Raw genomic sequence first — 13,367 nt, 5'->3', positions numbered from 1 at the left:
CAATGTACTGGAAATCTGTCTCTTCCACTTTACCAGCTAGAAATCTCTGTTTTAGTTTGCACAACAAGTCTTCAAATTCTACTTCTCCTGCATGTAGAAAATCATCTACATGGCAGCATACTATTCCCGTCAGTCTTTTTCCAGATTGTTTAGTAAACACTGCAGGATCCATCTTTGACTGATTGCACCCTAGTTTTAGGAGTTCATCCCGTACACTCATATAAAACTGACGGGCACCATCTTTTAGACCATATAACCCATGCTTGAGTTTCCATACAAATCCAACAGGTGTATCGCTTTCCTTGGGAGGTTTGATGTATACATCTCGTTGTAGTTGGTTCCCTTGTAGGAAAGCAGACTTTATATCGGTAGTTTTAATAATCCATCGTTTGCTTCCTGCCACTGCAAGAAAAATTCTAATAGCTCCTTTTCCCACTGTTGGACTATCTGAAGGGATAAACGAATGTTCTTCAAAACCCCGTGCAACCAATCTGGCTCTTGTACTTGTATCTTTCCCAGTTAAAACCCATCTTGTTGATAATGTTTTCTGTCCATGGTCCTCTACTTCATCAAATGTGTCGAAATGATGCAATTTTTCTAGCTCTGTTTGCTTAGCTTTTTCTATTAACATTTGATCCTGTGATGCTTTACCATTGATGTCAGCTATGTTAACTTTCTCTTCATCAACTGCTTTCCACTCCACTTTGTCTAAGTCTACACTTTTATCTTCATTGTCGATACTGTCCCTGACATTAAACCATGAGGGGTATCTTCCTGTTGCTTTTCCAGCACGCCCCAGTACTTTAGCTTCAGTCCATTCTTCTGAGTTTGGCAACTTGTATTTGATTTTGTCATTTTTTCGGGGTAATTGTCTCTGTACTGAATCAGTTTGTGGTGTTTCTTCCTGGTTGTGTTGTACTGGTGCCCGAGTCAGAGTTTCTGAGACAATACTTGGGACAACAGCTTCTGTTTTCTTTTTGTCCTCCTTGCTTCCCTTTTCACTTTGTTTCTCACAGAAGTCTTTATCAGTTTCTATATCTGATTTATCATGTTTAATTTTGCACAGTCTGTTGGGGGATACTCTCACAAAAACACCTCCGTGTCTCACAAATACAACTTTTCCATCTTGGAAAACCACCTTTCCAGGTCCTAACCAGCGCTCTCGACCTTCTCTTTTGTAAAACACCAAGTCCCCATTGTCATACTTTTCTTCTGCTGCCCTTACTTTCGTACGCAATGCTCTTCGAATTCTTTCATCAGCTTCACTCAGAATGAAGGCACGCCTTGCTTCATGCAAGGTGTTCAAATGTTTAGACAATGTCTCTGAACTTGTACTTCCTTCTAACGCAGGCAAATCAGCTTTCATGATGTTTGGCAGATTTGGATTTTGTCCAAATATTAACTGATGACTGCTAAAACCGTTCCACATTTGCAAGGAGTTTCTTGCCATATTTGCCCATGCCAGGAGTGTCTCGATATTAACAGTTTTGTTTTCATCTTCAAGTTTAGTAAGCATCATGTCTGTTACTGCATGAACGCGTTCACAAAGTCCATTTTGGTACGGGCTCATTCCTGCTGTCGTACATAATCGAATATTGAGGATGGATGCTATTTCTCGCATTTCATCTGAACTGAATTCTCCACCGTTGTCCGACATAATAGCTCCCATTACTCCAAAAACTCCTACCCAGTACTTCATCATAGCGTCAATGACATCACTTGGTCTTTTTCGTTGTATGAAGACAGAAACTGTATATCTAGACCACATATCTATCATATGCAATATCCAGCGTCCCTTGTATTGTTTGAGGTCCATCGCAACTTTTTCATTGAATTCCTTTGCCATGGGCATTGAAACTATTGGTCTTGGTGGTGTTTTAGCATAAACTTTACAAAGATCACATTTTTGTTCAATCTCCAACAATTGCTCCTCAAATTCTTCCATCCATGCTCCTGCATCTTTTAACAAAGCTGCAAGTCTCTTTTTAGGGGGGTGTGCAAACTGTCTATGAAGTTTCAAGAGAGCTGCCTTTCTTTTCTCAGGTTCCAATTCTTCCAGTTTCACCGAGTTCACCTCCTCTACAGGTAAAGTCTCTGATTTGTCCACTGGTATACAATAATGGCCAGATGTGGTTAGATTAAGTGAAACATCTTGTCCCAAAATAACAGCAGTGTCCTTCTCCAAATCCAATTTTACTCCTGCTTTTTTCATTGTCGTTCTAGAAAGAAGTAAGGGGATGTCTGAATCAACTACATCTGTTTTGACAATAACAGGTTTACCAACTAAGCACATGGGTAGTTCATACTCTCCTTCAGATTTTAATCTTGTTCCACCTCCGAACTTAAAAATTTTATGTCCTTCACGCCTCACAATTTCCTCACGTTCACTCTCCTTCAGTGAGCTTAGGTAACTCTCTAACCATGTTTTTCCACAAACAGTGCTACTGCAAGCACTATCAAGAACAGCACAGTTCCGTGCCTCTGTTCCAAGTAGGCTTACTTCATTTTTATGGAATCCAGTGAACAAAACAGCATGTTCTACTGACGGTTCTTCCTCTGTTATGTGTACTTTTGACAGGTTTTCCCAACTATCTGGACATTTAGCTACAAGATGTCGAAAAGATCCACAAGATCTACAAGTCAGAATTTTTCCATCAGCACCTTGTGGGTTGAGATTTTTAGTTCCTCGTTGTGATGAGAAAAATCCTAAACCTCTTCCTCCTCCTCTACTGTTGAACCTGCCACTTCTACGATATCCGCTGTTGCCTCCTCGTCGTACATAACCTGCAGCCAATAGGGCCTCCTCATTTTCTGCTAAAAAGGCGGGTTCTAGTTTTATGCTCTTACTGTCACACGGAGTGTGACCACCCTCACCCATGAATTTCTTCAGGGACTTTTTTGCTTCTTCATATAACGTTGCTTTGTTTTCGTAATTCATCCCAGTCAAAACTAGCATTTTCTGTTCCTTTGTGATGTTAGCTTTCCTTAACAGTTTAAATGCTAATATTTCTGATGGTAGTGTCATTTTCTTTTTCTCAATTTTTCTGTACTTACTGTCAAATATTGCAATGAATTCATTCATTGATTGTCCTTCACTTCTTTTGAGGTCCTCGAACTCTTCAAACTTTTCCAAACTATCAGCTAGGTCGTCTTTAGCAAGATGTTTATCCAGAAATTCAAGTAGTGTTTTGAATCCACTTTCCTTTTTTAGATCTTCAAGCTTGATTTGTTCAAAAACTTTCTCTCGAATTTTGGTTTCATCTTCTTCAGGTAAAGTAAGTGCAATAGCAATACCTTTCTTCTCTTTTGCAAGCTCTGTTATTTCACTCCAGGCCAATAATTCATGTTTGTATAGTTCATAAGGCTTCGATTTGGAATTGAACACTGGTGGGTTTATCTTGGTTGCCATATTGGATATTTTCCCTCTATTTTTTTTTTTCAAGAATGTCACTCAATCCACTTCATAAACTTTCTCTAACACAGTTTTCTGACTTACACTTCACTCTAAAAGTTAGGTTCACGCTCTGCTACCACTTGTTAACGCTAATAAAATTCAGGATACACACACTGACTTCCACATTTTATTCCAATGCCATGTGCACATCAGGTAACACAGTACACTGCAACTCAGCCTCCTTTTGTAGGAGAGCTCTTATCATATTTAGACTTACAGAGTTATCTCTCTTAGATAATTACATGTAACAGAATATTAACAATTGCCCTGTTGAGGGCCTCTTAGAAGTAATCTAAACATTGCCCTGTTTGGGGCTTCTTAGACCTTCGGCTAGAATAGAGTAATCTAGACATTACCCTGTTGAGGACCTCTTAGATCTATGAGCAGATTATTAAAAGTATTCTATACATTATCCTGTTTGGGGCCTCTTAGACCTTCGGCTAGAATAGAGTAATCTAGACATTACTCTGTTGAGGACCTCTTAGATCTATGAGCAGATTGAAGTAATCCAGACATTGCCCTGTTGAGGGCCTTTTAGACCTATGACCAAAATGGAATATTCCAAACATTATCCTGTTGTGGGCCTATTAGACCTATTACAGAATGGAGAATTCTAAACAATACCCTTTTTGGGGCCACTTAGACCTATGAGCAGATTGAAGTATTCTAGACATAACCCTGTTAAGGGGCTTTAAGACCTAAAACCAGAATGGGAATATAATTCAGAATGGAATATTCCAAAAATTCCCCTGTTGGGGGCCTCTTAGACCAATGAGCAGATTTAAGTATTGTAGACATTACCCTGTTGAGGGCCTCTTAGACCTATAGGCAGATTGAAGTATTGTAGACATTACCCTGTTGAGGGCCTCTAAGACATCTGTTGGAGCCAGATTGAGTTCATCAAGTATGATCCAGTGTCCCTTTCTCATAGCTTCCACAAGGACCCCTGAAATAGATTCAATTTTTTTCTTTACGTTTTTAACTTCATTAATTTCCAATAGTTTCCATAATATTTGGTTTAGTTCAAGACTGGTTATTTCATGTACAAGCACTTTTGAATCCAGTATGAATAGATTTACCACGCGGGTGTTTGCTCAATGTGACTTTCGTTACAAAGCATTACAGATTGTGTCTTTGGTTTGCCCTACCTGCCCTCACCCAAACATGTTTTTTGAGATTTACTAATACATGTATTGAACTGTTTTTAAATAGTTTTTTTGTATTGTGACAGTCGTTAGTTTGTATGTTGAATGAATATTAAATGCAGTTTGTAACAAACGCACCAATCCTAAAAATCTTTTATTTTCCAATAAATTAGTCAAGAAAATATATTCATTTTCAGGGGAGAGGAACGAGGAAGAAAATAGGTATCAAATTTACAGCTCATACCCTCCAGGACATCTGGCAATTAAATGAACAAGTCAGACAAGTTATCGATTCCTCACTTTCAAAAAGTCTGCCAAGAAGAGACCTACTGAAATTACCTCATTCAATACTTTTCACAATGACTTAATGTTGTTCTGAAAGTCTTTTGTAACAAATTATATACATCTTCATGCTTTAGATGATGAAATGTTACTAAAAGAAAACAAGAATGTACATTTGAAAACCTATCCAATTTGTGACCTAGTTATAAGTTTCACTGTGAACCCTCATCCTTATTTCTAATACCATATCTCTATTTACCATGTTCTTTGTACAAGTCGTACTGTAAACATAAAACATTTGGCTGAATATTACATTAATTAGCATTTTTTTTACTGAATGTAGTCATCAATTAATTTAAAAAATTGCAGATTTATGTCTTTATTGAGATCTATACATCTAAAAAATCGGTTTCAGCCAAATATTTATCAGGCTAAATGTAATATGCAATTTACAGTTTACAATATCAGACATTTTTCCAAAGTTAGATACTGACCCTCTCTGAACACGAGTTGTCCGGTTTGGTCGGCGGAGTAGCACCCCACGTACTCCTGAAGGTCTGTGTGTTCGTGGTTGTTGACGCGGACACACGTATTACCGCTGCACCGGGCCAGCCATGTGACCAGGCTCGTCTTCCCTACCGATGTCTCTCCTTGCAGCAACACTGGGTGTCTCCTATATCATCAACAAGAAAAATAACCAAGACAATAAAAATATATTAATCATCGGATTGAAAACATAATCTACTGATTACAAGCGTAATTAACTGTTTAAAAAATTAATATAATTTACAGATTTCAATGCAAACTTGAATCTTAATCGACTTTTGTCAATTCAGACAGAGGTATGGGGGGGATCACTGATTATGGGACTAAGATCCAATTCACATTTGTAACAAGGCTCAAACCAAGATTTAAGAACTGTCCCACCATTGCCGACTTTCCTCAAGTCAATACTCGTCCTCGAATCTAAATACTGAACTCAACTTATTGCACTCTTTTATTACGAATTTGAGTTGAGAACTGAGTTGAGTAATATAAAAATGTTCAAACTTACCCTGCTGACACTACTCGGGCTAGATCCCTGAGGTTAGCGCGGACCGAGGGGGTCAGGATGTAGTTACTGGGCACACTGGGGGTCTCCCTCCCCTGCGGCACCCAGTACCCCTCAAACTGCAGACAGCCACCCTCGGGAGGCTCACGTATGCCCTGCTTCAGTAGAGACTTAATGTTTGACCGGCCCACAATGTGCTGGGACACCAGGTTCTGGACCAGCGGGTGGGACGCACGGTCTAACTGGGTCAGGAAACTCAGACAGAATCCCTGAAGAATTACATGTTCTAGATGAAAGTCTTAGTCAGAGTCTTAATATATAATTTTCTTCTTTGAATTTTGTAGAAATGATAAGTACATGTATTACACGGTGGAGCTTCATTAAGAGGGTTGGAAAGTAATGGCCATTTTCTTACTTAGTCTAATATTACAATATTAATCTCCATGAAATTAAATAATGAGCTCTGTATAAACATGAGATGTTTGTGAAACACTTATACCCCCCTCCCTTGAAAATATCCATGAAAAAATGAACTGAAACTGCAAATAAGTGGAACTTTTCTAAGTCCAAGGGGCATAAGTCTGTCTACCATTGGTCAATCGTACCCATACTTGACCTAGATATTATCATAATAAATCTGTATAAAAAAAATTCAATACGTGCTACCACTGCGAAGAAAATGAACGGAAACACAGCAAATAAGTGGAATCTTTTGAAGTTCAAGAGGCAAAACTCTGTCATAAATTGCATGATCATACCCAAAATTGAACTTGACCTAGATATTATCATAATAAATCTGTATACCAAATTTCATTTCAATATGTGCAACCTCTGCAAGGAAAATGAACAGAAACTGCAAATAAGTAGAATTTTACTAAGTCCAAGGAGCATAACTCTGTCGAAAATTGCTTGATCATACCCAAATTAAATAATATCTAAAACTAAATGTAAAATGAATTGCTGTTACTAGTATTATTGGGGACCAATTACTGAAGCCCCATTGTACACACCTGTCGAATTACCAGAGGCTTTTTCAGCAGAGCGGGTGCTCCGGAGCACTCACAAAAGTATTACTGGACTGGTACATAGGAAATTTTGGCATGTGCTCCTTAGCACCTGCTCTACTGAACACACCTTTGGCTCTCTCACCTCATACAGGGACCGTGACACCTGACCGCATGGGTTGGAGGCGGCGTATCTGAGGGCCCGACACAGGGTCCTCAGACTGAAGTGTGGCTTGTGTCCAGTCCCGTCCGTCAGTCGGTCCGTGGACGCTCGCTTGACCGCCAGGTAGAACTTGACGACCCCCTGTATATGGGGCGGGGTCAGGGAGAGGGGGGAGAGGTAGTCGCTGACCAGGGTACTCAGGTCCTGTTCCTCCTCTAACTCGTCCACGTAAAACTCTGTAAATCTTAAACAAAAAACAAACTTCTTAAACTCTGTAAATCATCATTATAAAAAATTGAAACTTGGGAAATCTTCAAGACATTTTTAAAATACAAAACTATTGAAGGTAAATCTTTGAGAAATAAATACACAAAACTTGTTAAATCCTCAACAAGAGGCCCATGGGGCCACATCGCTCACCTAAGCAACAATGGGCTTCAAAAGATATTGTGCCATATGGTCCCTCGGTAGAATAACAAAAAATAAATATTGTTAAGTATTCGAATTTTACACTTATTTTTGTATACACGTAATCTTTGACATTGTACCTTCATGAAATACTATTTTTTACCAGAATAAGAAAATCCTACGCAAGATATAAAACTAAACATTTGGTAGGGGCACACTGTTAAGTTGTTAACTTCCAATTCCCTATATTTTGGTTTTGCCCCCCCCCCCCCCCCCACTTTGTAAAGCGATCAAAATATATGAGAGCATATAGGTACATTTTTTTCATCAACTTCTTACTAGTTATTGTATTTTTAAAAAATATATAATAGTTATATATTGTTTTTTATTTAAAAAATCCTACATGTATAGATGTGAAGAAGAAAATTGTACCTCAATGTGCTCAATTCCTCAAATTAAAAACATTCAAAAATTTTATTTGTCTTCTCTATTATAATTAAATGACTGTTATTTACTTCGCATACAAACCAGGATAATTTTCTGCTGTGATATTCTTAGGAATAGCGATAATTACTTTATCCCCGCAAGGTTTTCTCCGCTTTGAATACAGATGGGACTTTTACTTTTGCAATTTATATTTGCCCTCCCATAAGGATGCTTTGTGCCAAATTTGGTTGAAATTGGATAAGCGGTTTTAGAGAAGAAGTTCAAAATGTAAAAAGTTTACAGACGGACAGACGGACGACGGACAAAATGTGATCAGAATAGCTCACTTGAGCTTTCAGCTCAGGTGAGCTAAAAACGATACTACCACATAAAAATCTGTAAATATGAAAAATATACAATTTATCTGACAGTGAGTGTGCACTTCCTCTTACAATGTAAACACTCCAGTCTACACTTCCTCTTACAATGTAAACACCCCAGTCTACACTTCCTCTTACAATGTAAACACCCCAGTCTACACTTCCTCTTACAATGTAAACACCCCAATCTTCACTTCCTCTTATAATGTAAACACCTCAGTCTACACTTCCTCTTAATTTAAAAATGTAAACACCTCAGTCTACACTCCTTTCCTTGCCAATTAATAATCATAACCCATCTTATACGACACTTAAAGCATAGATTGTTTCATAAAATTAAGAACTGCATTTTCTGTTTGATCCCCATAATGCAAGTTTGTAAGTTTATTTAAGTAGGGTACACGTATATGACATTGCTGTATAACAATATGTCAGACTGGCCTAGAGATCCACATTTTATTTTTGTCTGACTGACTAAACAACTGAAAGATCTATCTATATTTAAGTGTCCTATTTCTGGCTGACTGACCTATTTCTGACTCCGGTGGGCAGGTCTTTCTTGCCAACATCTGTGGCTGGGTTCATACAGGCAAAGATACGGAAGTTCTTATGTCTTTCTATAGGGGTGATGTCTCTGTAATACAAGGAGAGCTGATTGTAAGTCTCTGTAATACAAGTACAGTCTCTAATATATTCAAGTAGAGCTGGTCGTAAGTATATGTTACAGGTAGAGCTGGTTGTAAGTCTATGTTACAGGTAGAGCTGGTCGTAGGTCTATGTTACAGGTAGAGCTGGTCGTAAGTCTATGTAAAAGGTAGAGCTGGTCATAAGTCTATGTTACAGGTAGAGCTGGTCATAAGTCTCTGTTACAGGTAGAGCTGGTCGTAAGTCTATGTTACAGGTAGAGCTGGTCGTAAGTCTATGTAAAAGGTAGAGCTGGTCGTAAGTCTATGTTACAGGTAGAGCTGGTCGTAAGTCTCTGTTACAGGTAGAGCTGGTCATAAGCCTATGTTACAGGTAGAGCTGCTCGTAAGTGTATGTTACAGGTAGCGCTGGTCATAAGTCTATGTTACAGGTAGAGCTGGTCATAAGCCTATGTTACAGGTAGAGCTGGTCGTAAGTCTATGTTACAGGTAGAGCTGGTCGTAAGTCTCTGTAATACATGTACTGGTAGAGCTTGTTGTAAGTCTTCACCCAAGGTAGACCCACCTTTTCTCTGTCAGTACTGTTGAGCCTGTAGTATACTCAACCCTCTCTTGGCCAGTACTATTGAACCTGTGGTAGACTCACCCACCTTTTCTCTGTCAGTACTATTGAGCATGTGGTATACTCACCCTCTCTCTGTTAGTACTATTGAGCCTGTGGTATACTCACCCTCTCTCAGTCAGTACTTTTGAGCCTGTGGTATACTCACCCTCTCTCTGTTAGTACTATTGAGCCTGTGGTATACTCACCCTCTCTCAGTCAGTACTTTTGAGCCTGTGGTATACTCACCCTCTCTCTGTTAGTACTATTGAGCCTGTGGTATACTCACCCTCTCTCTGTTAGTACTATTGAGCCTGTGGTATACTCACCCTCTCTCTGTTAGTACTATTGAGCCTGTGGTATACTCACCCTCTCTCTATTAGTACTATTGAGCCTGTGGTATACTCACCCTCTCTCTGTTAGTACTATTGAGCCTGTGGTATACTCACCCTCTCTCTGTTAGTACTATTGAGCCTGTGGTACTCTCTAGGAGTCCACTCAGACACTCCAGGGTTTCCGCCGCTGCCAGATTGATCTCGTCCAGTAACACCCAGTCTCCTTTCTTCAGGGCCCTGATCAAGGTGCCCTGAGTGAAAACAAGTACTTTAATCAAAGTACTGAAAGTACTTAAGTGTCTTTATCATGTTTATTCTTCAACAAAGGAAATCTCTTTACTTTATAACTTCAGTCAAAAACATAAAGGTCAGTACCTAAATCTTATTCATAAGTTTTCATTTTTAATTAATAACTTCAATAAATTGAATTCTGAGAGTATTTTGATGCAATCACACGTCAAGTAATCCGTACAAAACTAGCTACACATGTACTTCAATAAATGAGAATGTCAGGGCGTTCTCCGATCTCTTCACTTGGAGCTTGAGCTGCTTCACTCTGGTTTTCAGAGTTTTCCATTTGTCGTACAGCTCCAGCTGAATTTTTCCTGTTACAGTTGAAGAGAGGAAAGAATTAGAAAATGGACACTGCAGACATCAGGGGTTCTGCATTCAATGATTAGCAATTAAGACTGAAAAAACATTATATTTTATGGGAAATAAAAATTGTGGATTTCATGGAATCCCCTAGCTACTTCTCTGTGTATTTTGAGTTGACACACTATCAGTGTTATTTAAATAATTGCAATTCATTTCAGAAAATTTATTTCCACAATATAACATCCCTATATCTAAAAATTTTGAATATTTCAAAAAAGTCCCTCAAAAATAAGTCTGAGGAATATTACTTGTCTAGGTTCCTTTTTCCATCAGAGACATAACACAGATCTTTCAAAATAGCTTTGATATTGAATTTGGTTTCAAAAATTTATTTATTATCATATATTCTGTTCATCCAGAAGAATACTGAGATAATCTAGAGTACTGACCAGCTTTGCCTCGTTTTAGCGCTGGTTCAATGGAATGTTCCATTAGGGTGAAAAGGGTGTTCCAGGTACTCCTGCTGTAATTCTCCTGATGGAAACAAGACAGTCAATGAGGTCTCTTCACATACAAACTATTCACTATTTCTTTTAAACTCTTAAAAAAGGCCAAAAATAAAACTATCATTTGATTGGAATTGCCTTCCGCCTCATTGAAATTTCCCCCGCTAATAAAATTTTATTAACAAAAATAAAGCACTTTTTTAATTTATACATTTGGAGATTTTTTATTTTTACCAATTTTTAATTAGTTTAACTTCAAGTTTGAAAAAAAAATAAAAAAAATTCCCCCCCTCCCTCCTAGGTCTAAAAACCCGAAGGCGGCAATTCCAAACAAACATTTTTTAAACGATGGCCTAACAATGGAGAAATCATTGAGATAGTGAACATCTCAAAAAGCTCCACTTAAATCATGGAAAAGAAGATAAAAGCTTTTCAGAGGACTTTGATTTGAACATATTTTATAAATATGCAAATATACATTAACAAGCATATGGCTTTGATTGATAAAAATTGACCTTATTAATATAATGATCTCTGGCAAAACAATCCAAACTTAGTTGGATGACAACTACAGTTATTTTTACAGTTAGTACCTGTATGTGACTCAAGAACTTGGCGTTTTCTGCGGCAGAGAAGGTTGTACAGAACAGATTCTCAAACTCCTCCTTCACTGGTTTAACAATAATCTTCAGGTCCATGGGCTTAAACCTGTAAACAAAAGTACACAATGCTTATTAATAATAATACTGTAGATTCCTTATTTTACGCAAGTACTTAATTCTGCGATTTAACGGTTTTGCATCAAATAACAAGAATATAAAATCACGAACACCGAAATTTTCATCGTAATTCCAAATAGTTTACATTTGTCTGAAAAATAATAGCAAGGTTTTAAAATACGCGAGATGTGCTTCATGCGATTTTGCGAGGATAATAATTCCTCGCGTTTAATAAGGATCAATCTTTTTAAGAATTATAGCTTTTTAACTTGTATTAAGATGTAGGAAATCTTGAAATGTCAAAGATAAAGTACGGGTGTATTCGTTTGTTACCTCCAGAACTGGACCAAGATATCTCCAGCATCTACCTGCTAATTGGAAAGTAGACAATGAAGATCTACCGGAGATCTCCATACTGCAAACGAGCATTACTCTTGCAGCTGTCCTATCGACCAAACAAATATACCCCATGTCTTTACTAAATGATAGGTTATGGTTAAAAAATAATTTCTAAAACTTGAAGGTAGATCAGATGGGCATTACTCAATTGTTTTTAAAAATTTTTAAATCTACATGAAACTATGATAAAATTTCAGCCTTCACGATTTTGTCCTCGTGGTTTGATGGAAAATGGTTGAATCGCGGAATAAAGTATTCGTGTAAAATAAGGAATCTACAGTTTATCACTGTAAAAAGTACTCGCCTAAAATAAGGAATCTACAGTTTATCACTGTAAAAAGTACTCGCCTAAAATAAGGAATCTACAGTATTTCATTGTAAAAATATGCTTGCGTCTTGCTAAGAATGATTTAAGGAATGAATTCAATATTTATTTGTTTTATACGATATAAAATGGTGGGGGCAGTTTACGGTTTATAAACCGTGAAGCAGTTTATAAAAAAGCGTAAACTGTTTCAAACCATTTCATATCATATTAAACTAATAAATATTGAATTCATTGCTTATAATTTAATTTTTTTACTCTTCATTGTAGATAAAAACGGTCATTTGACCTTTAAAATGACGTAAAAATGTACAAAATTCAAACAGGCCTAATGATACGTTTTTGACGTTAGTCTAACTATGACATAGGCAACATTCTTTATACGATATAAAATAATATTTTTAAGCCAATCAGAAAGCGTGTTACAACCAGAATTAAATTATTATGAAAGATCAACTTGAAGATAACAGAAAGTCCTCATGCAGTGTATAAGTTATAATTGTTCTTTCCTGTCCAAGACCTTGCCCCTCCCCCCCTTCCCTACACAGTCTGACTTACCCTCCCAGAAGGTCCGAGCTGTCACTCTGTTGGTTCATGTTGATCACGCGCAGCTTTTGACCTAGAAACCAAGCCATAGATCTCAACTTGTACATGTAATACACGTCAATTTTTTCACAGATAATTTGCGTTTTTGTACATGTATTGTCTCCAACACAAACCAGCCTGCTCTCATAACAAGTTATACATTTAAAACACAATTACAAATTAAAACCATTTTTGTGACATCGCTTCGTCAGGAAAATTCCCGTGACTGACCGATATTGTCCTTTTATCCTGTGTCATCAGATCGTCTCGAGTAATAAACAAATCCTTAATGAAACATGTGAAATAGCTTAATTATGATATACCGTATAACGGGTATTTTTTA

The 13,367-nt window shown here is 37.6% G+C and overlaps 2 protein-coding genes across 5 annotated transcripts in view; one reads left to right on the top strand and one right to left on the bottom strand.

Annotated features, from left to right (window-relative positions):
• LOC128183109 (E3 ubiquitin-protein ligase TRIM71-like) overlaps window positions 1-13,367 on the top strand; it is a 116,046-nt gene that overhangs the window by 78,916 nt on the left and 23,763 nt on the right. The gene's annotated exons all lie outside the window — the stretch shown is intronic.
• Window positions 1-13,367, bottom strand: part of LOC128183101 (midasin-like) — a 94,580-nt gene that overhangs the window by 68,291 nt on the left and 12,922 nt on the right. For all 4 annotated transcript variants that reach the window (XM_052851960.1, XM_052851961.1, XM_052851962.1 and 1 more), the window contains 10 exons: window positions 12,998-13,058; window positions 11,590-11,704; window positions 10,940-11,024; window positions 10,386-10,498; window positions 10,008-10,144; window positions 8,843-8,947; window positions 7,082-7,343; window positions 5,936-6,201; window positions 5,376-5,554; window positions 4,309-4,400 (listed from right to left, as the gene is read on the bottom strand). In XM_052851960.1, coding sequence (XP_052707920.1) covers window positions 4,309-4,400; window positions 5,376-5,554; window positions 5,936-6,201; window positions 7,082-7,343; window positions 8,843-8,947; window positions 10,008-10,144; window positions 10,386-10,498; window positions 10,940-11,024; window positions 11,590-11,704; window positions 12,998-13,058 — 1,415 coding nt within the window. The remainder of the gene's footprint in view (window positions 1-4,308; window positions 4,401-5,375; window positions 5,555-5,935; window positions 6,202-7,081; window positions 7,344-8,842; window positions 8,948-10,007; window positions 10,145-10,385; window positions 10,499-10,939; window positions 11,025-11,589; window positions 11,705-12,997; window positions 13,059-13,367) is intronic.

Source organism: Crassostrea angulata, chromosome 5 (genome assembly GCF_025612915.1).
Source record: "Crassostrea angulata isolate pt1a10 chromosome 5, ASM2561291v2, whole genome shotgun sequence".
NCBI lineage: Eukaryota > Metazoa > Mollusca > Bivalvia > Ostreida > Ostreidae > Magallana > Magallana angulata.
This window is presented reverse-complemented; position numbering and strand designations above follow the sequence as displayed.